The sequence below is a fragment of the Pogoniulus pusillus genome, chromosome 8 (assembly GCF_015220805.1).
Source record: "Pogoniulus pusillus isolate bPogPus1 chromosome 8, bPogPus1.pri, whole genome shotgun sequence".
NCBI lineage: Eukaryota > Metazoa > Chordata > Aves > Piciformes > Lybiidae > Pogoniulus > Pogoniulus pusillus.
Genome location: NC_087271.1, coordinates 11,273,634 through 11,297,242, shown reverse-complemented (window position 1 = coordinate 11,297,242; position 23,609 = coordinate 11,273,634). Strand labels below are relative to the sequence as shown.

Sequence of the window (23,609 nt, the reverse complement as noted above, 5' to 3'; positions counted from 1 at the left end):
ACACAACTGCTGAGTATTCAGGATGTGGTTTCAGGGCCAATGTGCCTATTTGGTACGAGGGGAACATTTGCACACTGATTCTGGTAGTTAAAACTATCCTTGTTAAATCTTCTGAAATGAGAGGAGCTGCAGCCCTCTGATCACCCTCCTATTAGGAGAGACTGAGGAAGCTGGAACTGTTCAGTCTGGAGAGGAAAATGCTTCAAGGTGACCTTATTGTGGCCTTTCAGTATTTTAAGGGAGCCTACAGGAAAGCTGGGGAGAGACTTTTGAGTATGTCAAGTAGTGGTGGGACTAGGGGGAATGAAACAAAGCTAGAAATAGGTAGATTCAGACTGGATGTCAGGAAATTCTTCATCATGATAGTGGTGAGACCTTGGAACTGGTTGCCCAGGGAGGTGATGGAAGCCCTGTCCCTGGAGGTTTTTAAGGCTAGGCTGGATGAGGCTCTAGACAGGCTGATCTAGTGTGAGGCATCCTTGCCCATGGCAGGGGGGGTTGGAACTAGATGATCCTTATGGTCCCATCTAACCCTGACTGATTCAATGAAGGAGCTCATTCTCCTTGTTTTCTTTTGATTCTTTGCTTCCTTATTTTCTTTCATTTGTTTCTGCCTGTCCTTAGCTCTTGCTTTGGTTGTGTGCTTGGAATGAGTCTGAAACCACTTCCTCTTTCGGGACGTTCGCCAGAAGACATCTGAGTGGTGCACTGGGATTTGGGCGATCTGTAAACCCCTGATTAATATGACATTTTAACTGATATCCATCTCTAGGCAGCAGTTTATTCAGTATCTTGGAGGAGAAAAGGCATATGGCAGAGGTGTGATTTGAATATGGGTCTTTCTTAGTGTTGACTTTGTTCTTTTCCATGCAATACTGGACAAATAATCATCATTTCTTTGGTGACATTTCGGGGATCTGTAAATGATGAAAAAAGTTGAGTGAAATGGTTAAGCTTTAAAAATGTTTCTCTTCCTAGAAACAAATTCAACTGTAAAAGATGAAGTCTCCTAATTTCAGTAGAGACCTTGTTTGTTTGTTTGTTTGCCTTCTCTCTTTCTGAATATTTCATGTTATCTACTCCTCTATTTGAGAAGGGGATTTGATTTCAGTCTGTGTTAAACATTTGGCATCTGCAGGCTGGAATGCAGAGCATTTGACTCCAAATGGTAATAGTTTCAGTTTTCATCACATAAATGCTTACACCATGCTAAGCTTTTGTTGAAACTTGGGATATTGTGTCTTGGGATTCTCTGTGTTCACTAGAATTTAAAAGCAAGCCAGACTCCTTTGAGATGGCAGTATGATGGGATGGAGCTCATTCATGCGTAGACCTCTGCAGCGTGTCCCAGAAAGGTTTAGAGCCATTAAGCTGAGCTTGAACATGCTCTTTCCACACAAGGGTCCTCTCCATAAGTACTGGTGGCTGTGCTTACATGCTTGGCTTATCTTGTGTCTGAGTACCAGACTTCAGACTTTGAAATCCCTGGCCTATGCCAGACCTCCTTAATGACAGTGGAAGAGCAAGCTGAAACCTACATTTTTGTCTTTGTTTCTGTGTTTTTTCTCCTGAGCAGTTGCCTTCCCTTCCATTCAATTGCTCATAACCTTGATGCGGATGGGAGGATGCAGCACTGCCCATTTCGGGAGAGACACCTTTTGGATTTACAATGTATAGGGGAGGGGCTCTGTGGGATTGTTTTCTCTTCATAGCAAGAGGAGAGGTTCAGGAGTGGTCAATGGTAATGGCAGGAATGGCCTGGAGACTCCATCAAGTGTGTGTGTGCACGCTAAAATAGATAGACTTCTGCTGGGGTTTGAGCAGGGCTGAGTAACTGAACAGACTTAGGTCATTCTGATAAGGAGACACAGCTGCAGAAAAGTGGCCTTGGGAGGCTGGCAGAGAAGCTGCTCTCTGTATGTGAGCTGTGTGAGGAGGGCAGGCTGGTCAGCCCTGGGAACAAGCAATGTTGTGGCTAGCTGCACAAAGGGGGATTAAGGGGGGTAGTTGGTCAGGTCTGCTTCTGTGCTTATGGCCTGCCCATTTCTGCTATGTAAGCCTATCAGAAGTACACACCCCTGTGCCAAATCCACGATATGGGCACCACACTCAGCTTCAATAAGTGGATTGACCACCTAGGTACCATATTGGTATGAGTCCACGTCTTTCCCGCTCCCGCGCCGCCTACGTGAGCCCAACTCAGCAGACTTCCACTCTGTTCCAAGATTCCTCTGATTCACTCAAACTTTTTGTCACTGCCAGCTCGCCGCAGCACACTGCTGGAGATCTTGTGGAGTCTAATAACATGAGATTTTTCCCTAAGGGTTTTTTACATTGGTAAAAGACAGAATGGGTTTTGGTGGATTTTGATTTAAGGCTTCACTAGGGGAAGCAGCTCCATAGGCTGATTCTGAAACATCTTCCCACATAATTCTGGTTTTGGTTGGTTATTTTAGGTTTTTTTTGGTATTTTCAACCAAGAGTGAGTTATATTTTATGTACTGGGGAAAAAATGCACTTCCAAATGTTTCCATGTACACAGTATCACAGTATCACCAAGGTTGGAAGAGACCTCATAGATCATCAAGTCCAACCTGTACCTGACAATGACTTGGAGGGGGGTATGAGGAGCTGTAGCTACTTTAATAGCTTGCTAGTGTTTGGTGGCTGTGCTGTATGTATGTCTAACCTGCATGAAAATGAAGGCAGGGGGGTGAGGGAAATACAAAGTCTTATTGTTTCTCCACTGTGTTAATAGTGCAGTGCACTGGTGGGTTGGACTTGGCTCCTGGTTTGCTGTGTTCCCTCCTGCACCAGTGCAGGGCCAAGTTGTGTTTCTCCTGTCTTCAACCCAAGGCAGCTGAGCTCTCACTGAAGAGCCCACTGAGCTCTTGTCAAAAGCTCACTTTTTATTTTTAAAGCAAACTCTTAACATTGCATCTTTGTGATTTCTGCTCTTTATTCAAGTTCTCAGGGCTTTCTGCTAAGATGAAGATGTCAGTGAGGAGAACAGCTAATTATCTGGGCTGTCTGGGCTGCAGGAAGTGGAGGAGTGGTAGGGGATGGTTTAGTGCTGGTGGTATTTCCTCAGTCAGCACATTTCCTGCACCTTCCCCAGTCCCAAAGCATTTCTGTGTTCACTTTGTATTTGCAAACCTCCATCTGGAGCACTGAGCAGCTGTCAGTGGAGCTTTTCATGCAAGAAGAAATTGAAGAACTAGCAAGGCCACAAGAGCAGCTTTTGGAAATGCATGGTTGGCCGGGCCCAGATGCCTGGGTAGGGGCAGGAAACCCAGAGAAATCAAGAGAAACATCCATCAGAGAGAGCAATGGAGGACATGGACAGGAAGACATCGAGGAGGGACAAGGCTAATGGCTTTTATGTGTAGTTCTTATTTAGTTAAATGTAGGATTTAATTTCCTGCTGTTGGATTTGCCACAGTATTAGCAGATTTAGGAAAGCATGGGTCTGCTGTAACAGTAGGAATTAAGATTAACCCTAATGTTTGTATTCACTTTTTGGCCATGTATTTCCTTATTTTGCTTTATTTGTCACGCATCATAGCAGGAGATCTGAGGCGGCTTGCTTCTGGGTAAGTGCCTGTGGAGATGGTGGTGGAGATCCAGATGATTGTTCCTGGAGGGCAGTGTTGGAAGGAGGAAAGCAGCCATCCCTGAGCATCATTTCTCCTCTTACCAGCAGGATATAACTGTGTTAGACCCAAAGGCCCTAGTTAGCCTGGTTGAAGGCTGGCATGACTGTGGAAAGTTGCTGCAGATAAGCAGAGCTGGGAGATTTATGAAAGGATCTTGCTCGCTTCTGAGAACTCGGTGCAGGTTGGTCAGACTTTGAATAGTCAGTGTCAAGCTTAGAGAATGCAAAGCGATGAAAAGATAAGTACTTATTCTTCATTTGCAGATGCAACTTGCTGTGCAGATTGCTGCATTGAGTGCTGACTGTGTGAGGGAGGAGAGATTCTTTGTACCAGTTGCTAAATCAGCAAACTGATTTCAAGCACACACAAAAACTGTAACCGAAAATAAATTACCCAGCCTGACATTTTTCATGGGGCTTATGTATTCTAAAAGACTCCATCTCCTTAGGGAAGAGGGGAACATTAAAAAACTTGAGTGCTGTCTTCTGTTTTGTGTGCAGAACTCTGGGGTTTGAAGTAAGTGTGGGTGAAAAGGGTTTTTTTTCCCTTGCTTCCCAAAAGCTGCTGTTTTCCTCTTCCTCTGATGGAAGGCAGAATGTTTGCTCAAGTGACAGGATCAGTTAAAATACAATCAATAACTCCTGTTAATATTTTACTCACATTATTTGCCAAAATGTTGGATGCAGACCAAGGCAATGAAATGTGTCGTAAAAGCAGCTGAAGAATTATATTCCAATAAATTTTAGATCATCTTTATTTACCAATAAGCTGTAAAAAAAAACCCATTGCAAGGAGAGGGTTTGTTTTGTAGCCACTGTAAATGTTTTAGTGCATTCTTAAGGAATAAGTGTAGCACTTAGGTTTCTCACTGGTAAAACACACAATAAAACATGGATGAAGACTAGGACTGCCTGCGTGGCTTGGAGGGGCAAGGGATGTCAGTGGTGGTGAATGGTGCCACATCCAGCTGGCAGCCAGTCACTAGTGGTGTCCCTCAGGGATCAGTGCTGGGCCCCATCCTCTTTAACATCTTCATAGATGATCTGGATGAGGGCATGGAGTCAGTCATCAGCAAGTTTGCAGATGACACTAAGCTGGGGGCAGATGTGGCTGGGTTGGAGGGCAGAAGCGCTCTGCAGCAAGACCTTGACCGCCTGGACAGATGGGCAGAGTCCAATGGGATGGCATTCAATAGCTCCAAGTGCTGGTGCTGCACTTTGGCCACAGCAACCCCATGCAGAGATACAGGCTGGGGTTGGAGTGGCTGGAGAGCAGCCAGACAGAGAGGGATCTGGGGGTGCTGATTGATACCCGCCTGAACATGAGCCAGCAGTGTGCCCAGGTGGCCAAGAGAGCCAGTGGCATCCTGGCCTGCATCAGGAATGGTGTGGTCAGCAGGAGCAGGGAGGTCATTCTGCCCCTCTACTCTGCACTGCTTAGACCACACCTTGAGTCCTGTGTTCAGTTCTGGGACCCCCAGTTTAGGAGGGACATTGAGATGCTTGAGCGTGTCCAGAGAAGGGCGATGAGGCTGGTGAGAGGCCTTGAGCACAGCCCTACGAGGAGAGGCTGAGGGAGCTGGGATTGGTTAGCCTGGAGAGAAGGAGGCTCAGGGAAGACCTTATTGCTGTCTACAACTACCTGAGGGGAGGTTGTGGCCAGGAGGAGGTTGCTCTCTTCTCTCAGGTGGCCAGCACCAGAACAAGAGGACACAGCTTCAAGCTACGCCAGGGGAAATTTAGGCTGGAGGTGAGGAGAAAGTTCTTCACTGAGAGAGTCATTGGACACTGGAATGGGCTGCCCAGGGAGGTGGTGGAGTCGCCATCCCTGGAGCTGTTCAAGGCAGGATTGGACGTGGCACTTGGTGCCATGGTCTAGCCTTGAGCTCTGTGGTAAAGGGTTGGACTTGATGATCTGTGAGGTCTCTTCCAACCCTGATGATACTGTGATACTGTGATGGTAGGTTTTAACATCATCGTTATCTTTTGAATGTGAAAAGCTTGGAGGCTGATGGGTGAGACTGGAAGTAGCTATGACCACAGAGTTGATGGGGTTTGAGATTCCTGCAAGTGGAGAACCACTGTGAAAAACATTCTATGTCTTGAGGACATAGCTAATTCTGGCTGACAGAGGCCATATTAAACATAGCCAGCAACTGTATTTCAGGGCAGCTCTACCTGAAGCACTATTAGCGTGTTTTACTGAACCTTTCAGAGTGGGTTTTGGGGGCAGTAACTTCCAGGAGGTATCTGGCTTACTTTACAGCTCCAGGCAGGCTGTCAGGAGGGGCTCCTTCTCTGCCACCAGCAGGGCCTGAGTACTTGGCAGTACTGCTTGGTTTTTAGGTGAATTGGTAGGAGTGCTTTCAAAGAGACTATTTGCATTCATGCATTCAAAACTTAACCTCAGGTTTCCTTTTTTTCTTAAAACCTTGGCCTTGTTCTCTCAGTCGTCTGCCCTGAAATGAAGGGCACTTGATCATAACAGAAAAAAGCATCCAACTCATTTTCTGTGTCTTTGTCCCTTGTGCTTGTACAAGAGCTGACATAAAAGTAAATCTGTAATTTATTATTGTCACATCTCTTCTTCCCAGCCAGAAATGCATCTAAATAAAGCTTTAGTACACTTTGCAGCTCAGTGCTCACTACTTTTAACTCTTGTTGACTCTCTCTCAAAGCCCTGAAAGCTGTTTGATTTTTCCCTTCCCAAGCCAGCTGTAGGGCCCAGCCGTTTGACTGTTGCAAGAGACAAGATGGGCACTTAAACAGCTTCACATCCACCTCCAGCTGCTGCTTGCTGTCAGACTTGTGAGCTAGTACCATAAACTGCTGAATTCATTTTAAGAGTAGTGGCTTTAGAAAAGATCTGCTTTTTCACTGAAGCCAAAAATGTCCTTTGTAGACAAATCTCCATCTGGGAGTTAAGGTTTGTTTGCCTCATGCCCTAGTTGTAGATATGCTAGGTTGGTGGGTGATTTACCTTGCTCCTGCAGAGAGAAGAAATGCAGGGCTGTGTGCTGATGGAGGTTCTGCAGTGGATATGCAAGACAACATGTAAAGGACACTGGAGTAGAATCACAGAATACTTTGGGTTGGAAGAGGCCTTTAAAGGTCATCTAGTCCAACCCCTCTGCAATAAGCAGGAACAGTTTTAACTAGATCAGGTTGCTCAGAGCTTCCTTCAACCTGACCTTGAGCGTTTCCAGGGACAGGGCAACTACACATCTCTGGGCAACCTATTGCAGTGTTTTACAACCCTCATTGTTAAATATTTCTAACTGAAAACCAAACTGGTTTGGCAGTGAAGAAATTCCCTAGAAGCTTTGGGGGTTTGTTTTAGTTGTCATTTTCCTTGTAAGTTTTGTCTCAGGCGGACCCTTTTCTGAAAATGTGTATGTCTAGGTGGTAATTCCTTCCTCTTACCTGTGTATTTTAGGAGTGGTTTATGTAGGCATTCCTTTTTTGGGGGGAGGGAAATATATACAGATATTGTATTGCTTGAATTTTCACATCCTGTTCTCTCCAAGCAGGGCACTAATACAGAAGTTATAAGCAGCTCTCTGATTCTGAGTGGCTTACTTTCATGTAGCACAGTGATAAAGCTCTGCTTAAAACAAAGTGGGGGCCCTGCAAGACTCTGCAGGTCACTTAGATCTGCAGATGATATCTCATATCATTGGTGTTTGTCTCTGCTGCCTGAGATAAAAGTTTGGAAGAATAAAATGAAAAATAAGTGATCAATTTATTACACGAAGCAATACTTTGTCCATTGCCTTCCTCTGTAATTTGTAGCTGTCAGAGTCTTTTTCAAAGCAGCACTGCAGCCTTTTTGCAAGTGTCTAAATTACTCTCACTGACACATTCTGGTTTTCATATCATATATTTTCAGTATGTGCCCATTACTACATTAATTTGTGTGATCTTCTAATTGGATTCAAGGACTTTGAAAAGCCTAGAGATAAAACTGTACTGAAAAAGGCTGGGCCATTGGAATGGATTTATTATTGTTATTAAATGCTGAAGATTTATAATTTTGAGGGAGAAATGTGTGTTTGCTTATTTATTGTCTGTGCTGTACATTCTGAATTGTGTGACATATGGGACTCGAAGTCTGAACTGTGTCTCCTTCTAGGTGTACCTGCATTAGCAGAAGGGTTGGACTAGATGGTCTCCAGAGGTTCCTTCTGACTCCTGCTATTTGTTCTGTGATTCTAGAAGGTGGTAAAGAATCTACAAGTTTGCCCCTACCTGGAGGTGTCCCACCTTCCTGAGAGCAGTGGAATCATGCCAAGTGGTGGGCTTGCAGATTTTCTGAGGAAATAGCTGAAGAGGTCTTGATGAGCACAGTGATTCTGGCTATCTTGTTGTATGCTCTTGTGGGTGCTTCCTATCTGCTCCTTTGTGCTGCTGTCACTGCCATTCTCTTTAGCTGAGTGAAGGTGATGCAGAAATTGCTGATGTCTTTGAAAGCCATTTATTATTTGAAGATTTTTCTCTGTCTGGTTCTGCCCAGACTTGCTGCAATGGAATAATCACGTTGTATTTTTGGCTCACATCTATTTGTGTTTCTTTTGAGTTCAGTTGTTCTCCTCAAAAGTTAAGCACTGAAAAGATAAATTACTCATGCCAAAAACTCCAGCAAGAGGGAGAGTTCAGAAAGTATCCATGCAACGGGAAACTTTTTTTTGTGGCTTTGTGGAAAGGGGATGTATCTCACGAGGATTTCTGCCTTTGTTCAGGATTGTTTGCCCTCAGGTATGCCCTTTAGCAGCCCAACCCAAAGGCTGTCCTTGAAGCAGCTGCCTCTTCCCGCATCTCTTCAAGAGCAGGACTCAGTGCAGCTTTGTCGCTGGGTGAAGTGCTTACTGTAGCAAGTCTGCTCACACAGGCTCACTGTGCAGCAGCCACAGAATTCAGTTGCTTTTAGGCCTAAGAGGATTAATTTCCCTTTTATTTTGCCTGTGTGATAGATAATTGTAGACTCAGCAAGCAGGCAATGCTTTCTATTAGTCATGTGCCTTTGTGTTTCGCACTGAAATTTGGAGGTTTACTCTGAATTTTTCTGGTACAGATTTGGAGAAATCTTAATGTTGTTCTTTTCCACGTTTCCTTAACCCTGTGTCCTTTATCTTGAGCTAAACTGACTTTCCTGGCCCCATACCAATGTGGTATTTAGCTGTATGAGTCCCAATTCAGACTTATTTGATGACCTTAAAAAAACAAGGCAAAAACCTCATACTCAAAGCAAACAAAACCATTCATAGAATGACTGAATTGTCATTGAAAGGCTGGAAGGAACATGAAAGATCATCTAGGTCCAGCCCCCCTGCAGTGGGCAGGGACACCTCACACTACATCAGGTTGCTCAGAGCCACATCCAGCCTGGCCTTGAAAACTTCCACTCAAGATGAAAAACTCTGAGACAAGATCAAGTCAGTCTCTTTGGGGAAATTATCTTGTTCAGATGCTTTAACTAACTACTAGCTTTGTCTTACTGTGCTTCCTCATCATCTAAAAGCTTTGCACTGGAGAACAGGATGGATGCTATGCAGAAGGCTTATGGTATTCAGTGTGTGATGAAAGGAAGTGCAGAGCAGCAGTGCTCTCTCAGAGCACTGTGGAGTTCCTGATGTTTAAATTGTATTTTTAGTTTCTCTTCAGAGGACTTCTACCCCCACCCAGCTATAAGATGGCTTTCTATTCCTAGACAAAATAGGTACTGTTCTCTCCGTGGCTTCCCTGTCAATTCGTTCTGGAATGACGAAAGGTGTGCCCGGGAGCTGGCATTTGAGCAGTGAGTGTCTTGCTTAAGATGGAGATGCACATGTTCCTAATTGCAGGAAATTGCAAATCTGAGCAAAATTTGGAACGCAGCTGCATGTATAATTACAGCTTCTGTCAGTTGCTGTGGCTCAGCTTTACAACCCTTCTAAAATGTCTTCGTAGTATATGGTACAAATAAAGCCCCCATTAATGTTACTCTGGGATCACCCCTCTCATTTATTCACCACAAAGGCCTAATAATAGGCTGAGCTAATAATGAGTGTTAGAAATTAGCAATTATATTATAGGGAAATTTTGCCTTAGCTGTTAAAGTTATTGTCAAGCCAAAAGAAATTGAGATTTTAACTGTTGCTGGGGTTTGAGTTTGCTCATGCCTGTACCTCAGCCCAGTTTTACAGCATCAAGGTTTGGATTTAGAATCATAGAACAGAAAACACTGGTTTGGAGGGGACCTCTAGAGGTCATCTAGTCCAACCCCCTTGCATTAAGCAGGAATATCCCCAACTAGATTAAGTTGCTCAGAATCTCATCAAGCCTGACCTTGAATGTCTCTAGTGATGAGGCCTGATGTGTGGAAACCTTTCAATTTCATGGCCTTATGAAACAGAAGGCAATGGTAATGGGTCATGGAAAAGTTGTTAGGTTATTGACAGCTAAGTGTTGCTACCTGCTAGTGGTAATTAAGTGACTCATAAGATACAGATGAGGATTTCAAGCTTAATGAGATGTGTTGGCCTCACTTACACCACCATCACAACTGGAAGGTGGCTGAAAGGTTGGAAGGGATGAAAGGAGGGGTAACTGAAGAGTTATTTTGGCTGTCTCTGTGAGAAGTGAGAAAAGTGTAATGTAACCATGGCAAGGTTATAGCTGGATCATCCTCTGCAAGTCCTTAGAAGTGGAGTTTTGAGAGGGTGTTAGACTAACATATGACACACGATGTAAGAAGACCCAGTAGCTGATGCAGAACTCGCTGCAAAGGGGCACATTTTAAACCATAGATGTATTTCACTGCTGAGAACACAGTGATGGGGTAGTTTCTTGATCTGCTTGAGGCTGTTACGAAGAAACCAAAAGTGTGTGCTTCTAGAAGAGACCTTACCAAAATGGAGAAATTACATCTCAGAAATTACTAGGTGAAACACCACAGCCTGTGCTTTGTGCTAGGTTAGACTAATCAAACAGTTTATTGTGACTTTAAATCCGTAAATGCCTGAGCATTGGTATTAAATGGGCTATTTCAGAAGAACATCAAGTCTCTTTGTGTACAGTCAAGGATCTCTGAAAGGAAAAAAAAGAAACCTCGTTTAGGCAGGACAGTGTGGGAAGTGTTCAGCTATTAAAATAGAAAATGATGGTTTCCAGCGTTTTTAACTGGTTACTCTTCAGTGTGTAGACTTTGCTGCAGAAAATTAAAAGCCTTGAAAGCTCACAGCAAAGAAGCTTGATTCAATGAGATGAGTTTTATAGAGCTGCAGTGCGAACTTTATCACTTTCTTAGAGATTTGAAATTACATTTGGTCAAGGTACTATAAGACATGAATTTGAAATTAGAGTAAGGTGTTTGGTTTGTTTTTAATAGAAAAAAATAACCTGCTTACTCAGTGTTGTAGTGTTGCCAGAACAGCTGATTGCAGATATTGCTTTAGCTTTGAGATGTGGGTTGAGTTGTTTATTTGTTGTTGAGGTGGTTGCTTGGAGGTTTTTTTGTGTAAGCAGCAAATGCCTCTAGATGTTTTTTTCTGAAGGTTGGGGTTCTGATTTTCTGGGAAGTCACTGTTCAGCGAATGCTTGAAGTTCACACACTCTGCAGGGTCCTGTCCTTTCCTGCTCTTTAATTTTTCCCAGGAGTAAGAGCCTGCAGGATTTGATTTTTCTGTCTCTTCTGCATTCACAGCATCTTTTGAAATGGTGTCTTTCTCTGCTTCTCTGAGGCTGAATGGGTCACTGTCTGTAGCTAAGGAAGGAAAGCATTTGTCATAAGCTTAACCCTGACTGCTCATTAAAAAAACCCAACCAACAAGCAAACGTTTTTGTTTAAAGAAACTGGCATTAAAAAATGACCCAACAAGCAAACATTTTTGTTTGAAGAAACTGGCATAAAAAAATGACCCAACAAGCAAACGTTTTTGTTTAAAGAAACTGGCATAAAAAAATGACCCAACAAGCAAACATTTTTGTTTGAAGAAACTGGCATAAAAAAATGACCCAACAAGCAAACATTTTTGTTTGAAGAAACTGGCATAAAAAAATGACCCAACAAGCAAACGTTTTTGTTTAAAGAAACTGGCATAAAAAAATGACCCAACAAGCAAACGTTTTTGTTTGAAGAAACTGGCATAAAAAAATGACCCAACAAGCAAACATTTTTGTTTGAAGAAACTGGCATAAAAAAATGACCCAACAAGCAAACATTTTTGTTTGAAGAAACTGGCATAAAAAAATGACCCAACAAGCAAACATTTTTGTTTGAAGAAACTACCCCCCTAGCCAAGTAATGTATTTATTGTTAAAGAAGCATAAAGCCCTCACCCTGCTTATGCTCGAAAAAGGTTTTATTTTGATGCCTTTGAGGACACACAGCACAAAAAAACACTTGGGTGATTCATCACTGTTCTGTGCAGAAAACAGTGGCAGACATGGAGAGCAGCAGTGTTGGCTTGTTCGGGTCTTGCTGTCTCTAATGATGTTGGAGCTGAACTCTGCTTGGACGTTCTCTTTCACAGAAGGAGCATGGTGTGTGCTTTTCAGCACTGCTCCGAGTGCAGAGGGTGCCTTGGATAGGCAGGAAGCTCTTATGTAGGAGCACAAAGGGCTTGTGGGTGGGAATTGTGAGATCTCTCTGACTATTTTTATTGTATTTCACTTCTATTTAATACTTACAGATCTTTCTGCTATGCTTGTAGTGGACTCTGCTCCTCCTCCTTCTGTGCTATTGATACTTTTGCTTAATATTTCCTTTTCCTTTCTTTCCTTTTGTACTTGGTGCTATTTTTTTTCAGTGCTGACAAGAAGGGCTTTCTTAAAAGTAGTCTGCAAATCCTCCCCTATCCTGTTTTCTGTATCCCAGATAGACTGTCAGCTGGGATTGCAGTTCTGCAAGGTGTTTATTGGGGATGGGAGGGGGCGAAGGTGGAGCAAGCATGAGATATAAACTGTAAGACAGCAAAGGGTATAAATAACGAACACATAGAAGGTGTTATTTAGACTTGTACAGACTGAAGGCAAGTGTTTGCAAGGTTCAGCCCTTGGACTGATCTGGATTCCAGTCTGGGAACTGAAAACTCCTAAAACCAGCCTTAATTTGCCATGCCTGCTGCTTTTCCAGCACTGAGCTGTTGGGATTCCTGCATGGCTGTGTCCAAGCCATGCTAATATCTCCGTGCTTATCCCACTTTCATTTTTACTTATCTTGATCAGTAGTTGATGATCATCTGTTGAATGAGAGTCTACTCAGTGCATGTGGAGACTGACAGCTGGGAAATGCCTCACAGTGCCTCTGTTTGGAATATTGTGATGTCCTGGGGAGCCATTTGGAGCCAGGCAGGGCAGTTCTCAGTGGCTGACCTGACATGGCTTGTCTGTTTCTGCAGTCTGGCCCACACTGATCATACACTTCCAAGTGTGCCGTGTTTCACTTCACCCTTTTCAGCTCCTTTGGTGCAGAGGGACATTGTAGATGTGGTAGCTTTAAAATAAAGCTCAGAAATGAGCTTTCTTTAGGAGTAATTAAAAAAAATTCTGCAAGTCAAATGCTGTTTGATGTTTTCAAAGGAACTAGATGAGTTTATGAAAGCTGTTGGGTGATTATGCACTGATAGCAAAGGCTATGAAAGCAAAAGTATGACTTGGTGGCTTGGATATTGCATTCATTCATATTTCCTAATTTCCTTTCAATCTCCAGCCCAAAAAAGGCAAGATCTGAGGCTTTTTTCTGTTTGTTCCTCGTGACTGGGAGCACAAAGGAGTGGGTTGCACTGTGTTTTCCAGCACAGGCAGGCACTGTGGTTTGTAACAGCAGGAATAATCAGTATTTCATGCTTCATGCATATGAGGTCTTCTCCCTCTCCACAAGATAAATGCAGGAGACAGTGAGTGGACAGGCAGAACTGGAGGCAGAAAACGTGCCACTTGTAGGCTTGTGCAGTTTGGTTTCCTGAACAGAAGCATCACAGCCATCTCTGCATAACTCCTAGAATAACTTGAAGAAATAGAGAGTTAAAAATAATGACATGATTCTGGTCTTTATCATCTCTGCTTTAGAAGGGCCTCCAACAATTGGGTTTGCTGCTCTGTCCTTGAAGCTGGCAACAATGCCAGCTCCTGTTCCTCCTGCCCCCCATTTTTCCTTGCAATGGATGTTTGGACCTTTCATTACTGCTTTGTTCAAGTATATAACTGAGAGGCAGCACATTGTTTTGCTCTCTGAGGCTTTCAGATTGCCACAAGAGGTTTTAACAAGTGGAAATGTTGGCTGCCAGTATTTGGAAGGTTGTCACTTTTCTTATTATTGGTCATTGCTGAAAATTATTTAAACAACATGATGTGGCTATATAGATCTCTTAGCATCACTTTGGAGTGCCTCACATGTGGGTAAAATTCTCAGCCATGTTCAGCTTGCTTTTTAAAAGGGGAAAAAAGGAACAATTTTGTGCATAACTTTTATTGTGTGTTTCATTGGTGAGCTGTTAAAACTCTGAAGCACTCCTAGAAATGTTTCTGAGCCACAAAGGATGAGACACAAAGTTCTGTGGAGCTCCTTAACAGTGAAGTGCAGGCAATTGCGAGGTAACTGAGGAAGCCACAGAGTAATTGTGAAGGGTTGGAAGGTCTTCTCTTTGCGGAGAGATCAAATGAGCTAAATGTATAGGTCATCTCTGCAGTTGATAGAAGTAGACCTTCACAAGATGGGCAACTGAAAGGCTAGGGCTGTCCACAAGATGAACTAGCATATGCCCAGAGGAGGTGAGTCTGGATGTTACTGCTCTGGCCTCAAAACAGAGGAACATGCAAAGAAATTGGAAGGCAGCTTGTTTAAAATGTGTGTCCTTTTACCTTTTCCATGATTATCCTGCTGAGCTCCTCCTCTTAAAATTGTTCAAACCTAGAAGATTCCCAAGACTAAAGCCACTTGAGATAGCTGTCTGGATGAAAAGGATAGCCAGGAGTATCTTAGGTTAGAAGGAATTTTAGAGGCAGTAGGGAAGAAGGAATGCTGGGGAAGTTAATCATGTGTGTAGGTGTTTGCAGGCTTCAGATCTCTCTTGTTCATCAGTGCCTAAGTTAATCCTTCACAGTGGAGACTGAGCTGAGCTGACTGCTCAGCCTGTTTTGTTGGGGTGCCTCGCCTCATTGACCCTCTGGAAGTATCCTGCACTGGACCCACCTTTTTCTGTTTCAGCTAGGCCACACTTTCCTCAGTCAGATCTCAGCCTGAAAGTTTTGGGAAATGTGGTATTGATCATGGTACTGTCCCTGGGGAGATGGGAATTTCTTTCTGCACTTGATGGGTATCCCACCTGGCTTAATTCCACCATGTCAGGAAACAGAGGCCCTCTGTCTCTCCCCATCCACCAGCCAGTGGTGAAGAGATCTGTTTTATTCTGATGTTTCTTCCTTTGCTTATTCCTGTGAATCTGCCAACAGCATCTGCACACACTGTAACCCTCTGCATGACGCCAAGCTCTGGAAGAGCAGCATGGGCTGGCTGTCACCTCAGGCTCCTTTCAGGCTGTGATCTCAGGTGGACTACTGTCTGCAACTACACTAGCTCGTTGGCTTCTCCTTAGAACATGGAAATTATTACAGCTTTCCCTTTAGCTTTTAGTTTTTAATACTTTTTGAAAGCCTTTTGAGATCTTCTGGAAGATGGAAGTTACTTTAAAGGAATCTATCTAGGAGCACTTGGGACGGTTTGGCCACTATCCTGTCCCAAACAGTGACCGAGTGACATAGTGAGGCGAAGAGCTAGAAGGAAGCTGTCAGAAGTACCTGCCTCAGTGTATCACAGTATCACCAAGGTTGGAAGAGACCTCACAGATCATCAAGTCCAACCCTTTACCACAGAGCTCAAGGCTAGACCATGGCAACAAGTGCCACATCCAACCTGGCCTTGAACTGCCCCAGGGACGGCGACTCCACCACCTCCCTGGGCAGCCCATTCCAGTGTCCAATGACTCTCTCAGTGAAGAACTTTCTCCTCACCTCCAGCCTAAATTTCCCCTGGCACAGCCTGAGGCTGTATCCTCTTGTTCTGGTGCTGGCCACCTGAGAGAAGAGAGCAACCTCCCCCTGGCCACAACCACCCTTCAGGTAGTTGTAGACAGCAATAAGATCACCCCTGAACCTCCTCTTCTCCAGGCTAAACAATCCCAGCTCCCAGCCCTTGTAGGGCTGGTGAGGGCACTTGGTACCATGGGAGGTTCTTGCTAGGTTTCATGGTCCTGGGAGTGGGAAACCTGGAAGCATATGTTGGCCCTGGAGCAGCATGCTCTCATGGACTCAGTTACACGTGAGCGGCTTCTCTGTTGTGCCGTTGAGAACAGCAAACCAGATTGGTGCTTGCCCTAGAGTGGGATATGTGTCAGTGTGGAGATGCTGATTCCTCATCAACCAATTCCTTGACTGGTGTGGCTTTTCACACGCTGCAGCCTGTCCCTCCGGGATGGTGCTGGTTCTGCAGAAGTGGGAGCGATGATTATCACGGTGGAGTGTTTATTTGGAGAGGATGTGCAGCAGTTGTCAGACAGCACTGCATACCTAATTGGGAATTCAGTTTCCAGCTGGTAGATTGAGGCTGAAAGGCAGAGCTGTGGGATAGAGAGGGAAGGCACAAAATGCTGAGGCTCCTAATCTTTTACAGTGTGTTTGTTTAATACAAAGTGGTCTGCTGAGATTGTTTGGCAGTGAGGAGTAATCATTGTGTGCTGACTAATGGGAGACAGCAAGCTGTTAAAGAGCATCAATTAACCATACGGGAGGAGGTTATTGAGTATTCTCACAAGCATTCAGAGTGTGAAGAGTAAAGACTATTACTTGAAGGTAACCCTCAGAGATTTTTTAGCTATTGAAATCTAAAATGGCAACAAGAGTATTTGTGGACATACATATGGTTGCAAAGCTTACCAGAGAGAACAGTGCAAAAAAAAAACCCAAAACCCTGGAGCTGGCTTTCTAGCTCCAGATTGTGCTGACACGAAATAAACAGCGCTTTGCTAAACTTGTTCTCTTGTTTCAGAGTCATCATGTTGAGAATCTCCCCTGTTAAATTTATCTAATGTTGTCCCAGGGAATATGTTTCCTCTCTCGAAGATAACATGTCTCAGCACTGGTCAGGCCACACCTTGAGTACTGTGTCCAGTTTTGGGCCCCTCAATTCAAGAGAGATGTTGAGGTGCTGGAACGTGTCCAGAGAAGGGCGACAAAGCTGGTGAATGGCCTGGAACACAAACCCTATGAGGAGAGGCTGAGGTTGCTGGGGTTGTTTAGCTTGCAGAAGAGGAGGCTTAGGGGTGACCTCATTGCTCTCTACAACTACCTGAAGGGACATTGTAGCCAGGTGGGGGTTGGCCTCTTCTCCCAGGCAACCAGCAACAGAACAAGGGCACACACTCTCAAGTTGTGCTGGGGAAAGTATAGGCTGGATGTTAGTAGGAAGTTCTTGACAGAGAGAGTGATTGGCATTGGAATGGGCTGCCCAGGGAGGTGGTGGAGGCACCATCCCTGGAGGTGTTCAAGAAAAGCCTGGCTGAGGCACTTAGTGCCATGGTCTAGTGGACTGGCTAGGGCTGGGTGCTAGGTTGGACTGGATGATCTTGGAGGTCTCTTCCAACCTGGTTGATTCTATGTGCAGTGCCCTTCTGATGCTTGGGTATCAGAATTGGTGTTATTTCTACTCCCCTGACAGTCTGACTGTAAGGCTGCTGTCCTTGTCCTTACAGCTGCTCCTGCTTCAGCATAGCAACTCCTATTCATGCTGCTGGGAGTTAGAGCTCAGTGCACTTGGCGCTGAGAGGACCACGCTTTTCCATCATGTGCCTTGCACAATGGATAATAAAATTCTCCAGTTTTGGTGATGGAAGAGTATGAAAAGCTTTGTTTCTCTAGGAATACTTTTGTACAGCCCTTCCCTTATTCTGCCTGAGCTTAATGCAAAAAATAAATAACATTCTGTGGGCTGTGTTTGCTGAGTGATTTTGTTCTTTGTACGTAATGAGACATTTTCCCCTTCTTAGGTTCCAGCCTTAAAACCACTTTGTGTAAACATAATTTTCCATGTATTTGTTGACAGTGGGGAGGACCATGTAATGCTGAACTTAGATTTTAAGGTTTGTTTATTCTAAAGTGGTGGTAAAGAACTGGATCTCCAGGTAGTCTTTTGGCCAACAGCAAGAGATGTCTTGGGATGCCTTAGGGATTTTGATAAAGAGAGACCCTTGCTTCTTGGTCAAGGGCACAGATAGACTTCTCTTGGCTTCAACTCTTTATTCAAATCCCTTAATCTGCAGTGGTCTCCCTTAACAGATGGTTCTGCATTAATAAAGCCTTTAACATGTTAGGAAAAAAATCAGAGACATCTACTCCTTGTCTGATTTTGTGAATTTCTTCGTCTTTTCTGAGCAGGGGTGGGAGTAGGGGGGGAGAATAACACATCAGAAGACCATGGAGAAGATTACTTGGCTGCAAAACTCATGAAGATATTTTGATGAAAGATGTGGGATAAGTGAGCAAAGCCCTGGTGGGGTTGGTGTGAGCAGGGAAATATAACTGTTTTCCAGTTATGGTGTTTTCCACCATGAGAGAATGTAGTTTGATCCTCTGTATGTCATAGCTTCTGAACTTGTTTCAGTAGCAAAACCCTCTCCCCTATCTGGAGAAAATCTTTTTCCTCCAGCTGGCTTGACCCTGAGCAGGTGTAGCTTGGCAGTGGCAAAGGCAGGAGGGACTTTACGATCTTAGAACTCTTGTTCTTGCAGCTGGTTCTGCTTTGAGCACTGACTGATCTCCGGTGCTTCAGAGAGATGCCAAAACATCCCTGGCTTTGTAGGGAACTTGTCAAAGTCCCAGTATGGGAGATGCTGATATCTTAATGTGGATCTGCAGATTTAAATCCCCAAGGCGTTGTTCAGCTTCACCTGTGGCCAGAGATTGCAGAGTGTTTTCAAGGCAGGAGTGGGAGTATCATTGGCACTGAGCTTGACCTGAGCTGACCTTTGGCCGAGGGATTCATCTCTGGAGCTGCAATGAAGCATTTCCTGATTCTTTATTCTCACGTGAGGAAACAGTGTCTGACTCTGAAGCTGAGTATCAAATGTCCATCCATTTGATCTTCTTATGCCTTTGTCAGCTTTTTTCACTTTCTTTCGGGGTCTACAACAAATGATATTTATGTCTCCACGAATGTGGAATAGTTTAAGCTTTTGAAGTTTCATACCATAGGGCTTATTTTCAAGGCTGCAAGTGATTGGGTCACCTCCCTTTGAATCTCACCCTCTGTTGCCCTGTGTTTTAAGCATGCACACCAAAACTGTGCACAAGTCACAGAAGGGCTCTGGGATTTGTGCAGGTTGCAGAGGCAACTTTGCTTTCCTGAACCTTTGCTGCTTTTTTGGCTGAGCTGCTCTGGCAGGTTGTTGCTGTACCAGGAACCAAAAATGACCAAGAAGCATTTCCCTGAAGAGCTTAACAGGTTACCTCTTCTTTGGGATGTCATTGACAACTACATTTTGAGATGAGTCACTTGAATTCATGTTTAACCACTAGTAAAATTGGCAAGGCAATTACTGTCTTGCAGCTTCTTCAAATCAAATTGTTAGAGAACATTAAATCAAATGCTTTGGAGAAATCTCAGTATATACAATTGCTTTTATCATCCAGTCTGTGACTCTGTCACAAGAAAAGCTTTGTTTTGCTGAGCCTGTCTTCAGAGAAATGGTGCTGCCTGGTACTCATTCTGGGCTTAGCCTCTGTTTCTTTGTCCCTGCCCTATCCCGTTTGTTACCTCATAGTGAGACTTGAGAACTAAGGAATTTGGAGCTTGCAGTTGTCATCCCTATGTTTTAGCATTGCCAAGTACAGAAAGCATTTGCAGACTGAAAGACTATTGTTAGTCACAAGGCAATTAATCTGTTACGGAAACATGGTGGCTTAAAGCACCACGGTGGTGAAGGTCACTCTGCTGGGTCTGCCCTTTTTTTCTGCATGGGTTTTGCTCTGAAGTTAAACCACCCACTCCTTGGTAAGAGGGAAGCCTGTGGAGCCTTTGTTAGTCATCAGTGGAGAAGCTGGCAGACTGTGAACCCACAAACAAGTGGCTACAGGCAGCTTTCTGGTCACTGAAGCTGCTACCTGACACACATGTTAGCTTAATTCAGCTTTCACTGCCATGCACCTAGCTTACACTCACAGCTGGCTCTCTTCTTTTTGGTACATCCTAATCTAACATGACACTTTGTGATGTTTTCTGCAGGGAGGTGGGTTTTTTTTCCCTCTCACATAAGCATACCAGTCTTCTCCCACCTTTTTCTCTTCTCTTCTCTCTACAGGTGAAAACAAGAAAGGAAGAACTGCAGAAAGAGGGGTTCCCTGACAGTGCTAGGCAGATACGGGAACGTGTTGAACTAAAGCTGCTAGATCTCACCCGCCTTTGTGCTCCAAACAAAAATAAAGCACATGGTTCCTACAGACTGGTGCTCAGAAGCAAGCATCCTACCAGCAAAAGGGGCTTCAGTAGGCCTGTATCCAAGGAGCCTGTTTCAACTGTCAGTGCTACAGAGGTGATCAGAGAGCTGCAGATGAGAGAGGCCAGTCTGGAGAGAGAGCTGAAGCAGCTGCAGGAAGAGTGCAAGCAGAGGCTGGATGCAATTGCAGAAGGGTTGGATGGAGTGATTTGTATCTCCCCTTGAAGAGATAAAGCTGGTCTGAGAAAAGCAAAGGAATTTGCTTCCTCTGACTTGATCAGAGGACGTTGTGCAGCTTGGCACAAGGTGAGGAACCAAATGTAATTTCTATTTTTTAATTTCTAATTTTTGAGCCTGGGATCATAACTCATTACTGCTTTGTGACTTATGCTGGGGCCATAGCCTTGGTGGCTCTCTCTAGAGCTCCTTTATTGCTAACCTTGCCAATTAAATTCTGCAGCAGGCCTTGGTGGGAGTGTGTGTAAATCTCCCTTTTATCTTCTGGGCTTCTAGTTCTTCTGCCAAGCTCTGGGCTCTTTAGAGTGCTCAGCTGCTAGGCATGGCATACATTGAGGCTGCACAGAGAAGTGCTAGCTGCATCCAGTATTTTCCAGCAAATGGAAAACTTCATTAGCCAGGAAAAAAAAGAATCCAAATATTAGAGAACATGCAAAGCACCAAGGAAATGTTCAAGCAAGTGTGCTGGCTTAATTCAGCTGCTTTGCATAGCTGTGGCAACTCTGATGCAGCCACCATAAGGAAAAACAAATGCCTAATAATAAATAAAACAACAGCCTGATTTCATTTACTGGTGTGATGCACTTGAAGTAATTGGGTTCTCAAAGAAAACAAACTAGGAACCTGTTCCACCGAGTTATGAGTCACAAGAAGATAACTTATGGATCTGCTATGGAAAGTTTCTGTTAAATAAAAATATGACCTTAATTTCCAAGCTTGAGGAGTCTCCGAGCTCTGTCTCTGAAGGCTTTTCCCCCTGGAACATGCAAATATTTTTCACTTGACATTCATTTCCTCCCCTTTTCTGTTTTGCTTTTATCAAGGAATATTTTCATACTCTCCTTGTACATTTTCAGGAATAAATAAGTGTTTTTTAAAAACCAGTTTGCTTTTCAGTTGTGAATTGCTGTGAGCAGTGGGCTGGGTTTCTGTCTGCTGCTGCAGCTTGGTGGTGTCACTGATTACCAACCACTCTTAGCTTGCTCAGCAACCAGATATGAGGAACCTTTTTCCAGGCATCAGTATGATTGGTGCTCTGCAGGGAGACCATGTGCAGACTGGGGCTCCAGGTCTCCTGGTTTCTGCTGCACCAAGTAAACTACAGATGCTTCCAGACCCTGTATTGGTTCAGGAGCGCATAGCAATGGCAGTGTCAGGGAAGAGCCACATGAGAAGGGCTGGTGTGCTCTGGTCTCACCAAGCTGAAGGTAGCATTGCTGGTAGCTAGGAATACACAAGCTCAGTATACAAGCCAAGTTTCAGGCAGCTGTTCCTCTGCATGGACCTGGTGGCTTGTCCAAGGACTGACCTGGAGTGAGGCCAGTGGGAAGTGCAGCTCCCAGCTAGAGACCTCAGCTCCAATCAACCCTACATACATGGGGCAGCCCTGAGAGGGGAGTGTGTGTGTGTGTTTATCAAGGCTGACAGTCACAACTAGTGTGCCTGCTGTCAACTGTCACTGGGGGTGACAAACACAGTCCTTGAACAGAAAACCCCAGGGGGCTGATGACATCCATCTCTGAGGCAGGTGGCCTCAGACCTCTGCTCCTGAAAGAACAATCCTGGCCTTTAAAAGCCAGTCCACATCACTTTGCTTTTCAAACCATTTCTGTAGGTGAAGGGTACAAGCAGTTGCAGGCTGGTACGGCTCTGGGAGGGTGTTTGCTCCATGTCTGCTGAAATTCATTGCACAAGAGGACTTGTTCAGACACAGGTTTCAGAGAAAATTATTCATGAATGGGAAGGAAACATCATATTCTAGAACTAACAAGAGAGGCGGCAGCAGCCTCTCTCTGAGCATTTTCTATCCTTCAGTTTTTATACAAGGGAATTTTCCTACTGCATCGCATTTAGATCTAAAACCTTGCCCTCAAAAGATCCTTTGTTCTTCTGGGATTTGCAGTAGAGAAGAGTGGGCAAATATTCTTGAGCTTGGTGAGAGCGTTTGGATTCAAGTGCAGGTCTGGCTCATGGCTTATCAGGCTGGGCTTAGTGCTGAATGCCACCATCTATTATGCTGCTGTCCACTTCATCTGGCAGTAGTCACTCCTGGGATGACTTGCGTCCTGCTATCACCTGTTTGTCACCACGCAGCACTTAGTGCAGTGTGCTTCAGCGTTCACCCAAGGATCCTGTTTGAGCAGAGACAGCAACTGACAACACCTTTCCCCTGCCTGGCCCTAAAGAATTAGTTTCCTCTCTGCTGGGATGTAGAACCGACAGCGCTCAGCGTGTCTGTGTGTGTGTGATGGATAGAAGCGCCTGCAGCCAGCCGTGGACAGCTGCATGTACCGGATGGTGCGTACTGAGGTGGCCGTTTATGGGCAGCTGTCTGAAGACCCAGTAGACCTGCCTGTCCTCGTGTGTTCAACAAGAGAGTTACAACTGAAAGCAGCTTAAGAGAAGATTGCCTTTCCACCCATGGTGCTGTACCCGTGTGTGCTTCAGACACCTCGTGCAGAGAGCACAGGCAAGTACAGGTTTTGTTTTCTGGCACCAGTCCCCCAGTGCATTTTGTTTCAAGTACAAATTGCCAGTTTAAACTAGAGCAGAGATTCTGTGGTCTCCATTAAACATCAGCAGGGCATTTTTAGCTGGCGATGCTTTAGAAACTGCTACTTGCAGCACCATCCTTCTTTTGTTTCTCTTCTCAGCATTAGCATAAAGCAGGAGGCAGTTTAAGGACTTAATGCTCTTGGGCATCAAATTTTGGAGAATGGTTATGTTGTGAAGGCTGCTTTTAAGTACCACAGCAGCTCTGCAGGAGCTGGACACAAAGGGACTGAGCTGTGGTCATGCCTTGGTGGCTGATCACAACTTTGGAGTGCTTTTGAGGCATATGGATGCATCTGAAATACAGATGCCTTCCAATCCTCAGGAGCTTGGCGAGGCACCAGCTGTCTCTCCAGTACTGCTGGGACATGCTGTGTGATAAACACCACTTAAAAGCCTAAGGAAACCATCCCTGGATTAACACCAGCTGCAACAAGGGCAAGAAAGTGAACTAGGTGACCAAAGTCACACTTAATTGGATATAACCCAAGAACAGGTAGATGTTTGTCACTTCATTTTGTTGTCATGGCACTTGAAGTGTTTCCTCACCTTGATTTTTAGGCTGTCTTCTCTCACCATCATAGCCTACCAATTTTAAAGGCTGCAGTGACCTTGTTCACCAAAGCTTGGCCCTATGTCAGCAGTCAGAGATGCTGCAGGAGTGGGAATGGCCATCCTGGGAGACTCCTGGCAACCAGCAA

At 44.6% G+C, this 23,609-nt stretch overlaps 1 protein-coding gene across 1 annotated transcript in view; it reads left to right on the top strand.

The window, feature by feature from the left end:
* Positions 1-21,235, top strand: part of TEDC1 (tubulin epsilon and delta complex 1) — a 100,942-nt gene extending 79,707 nt beyond the window's left edge. Inside the window, exon 8 of the mRNA XM_064147201.1 lies at positions 19,984-21,235. Coding sequence (XP_064003271.1) covers positions 19,984-20,343 — 360 coding nt within the window. The 3' untranslated portion in view covers positions 20,344-21,235. The remainder of the gene's footprint in view (positions 1-19,983) is intronic.
* Positions 21,236-23,609: the final 2,374 nt, after the last annotated feature.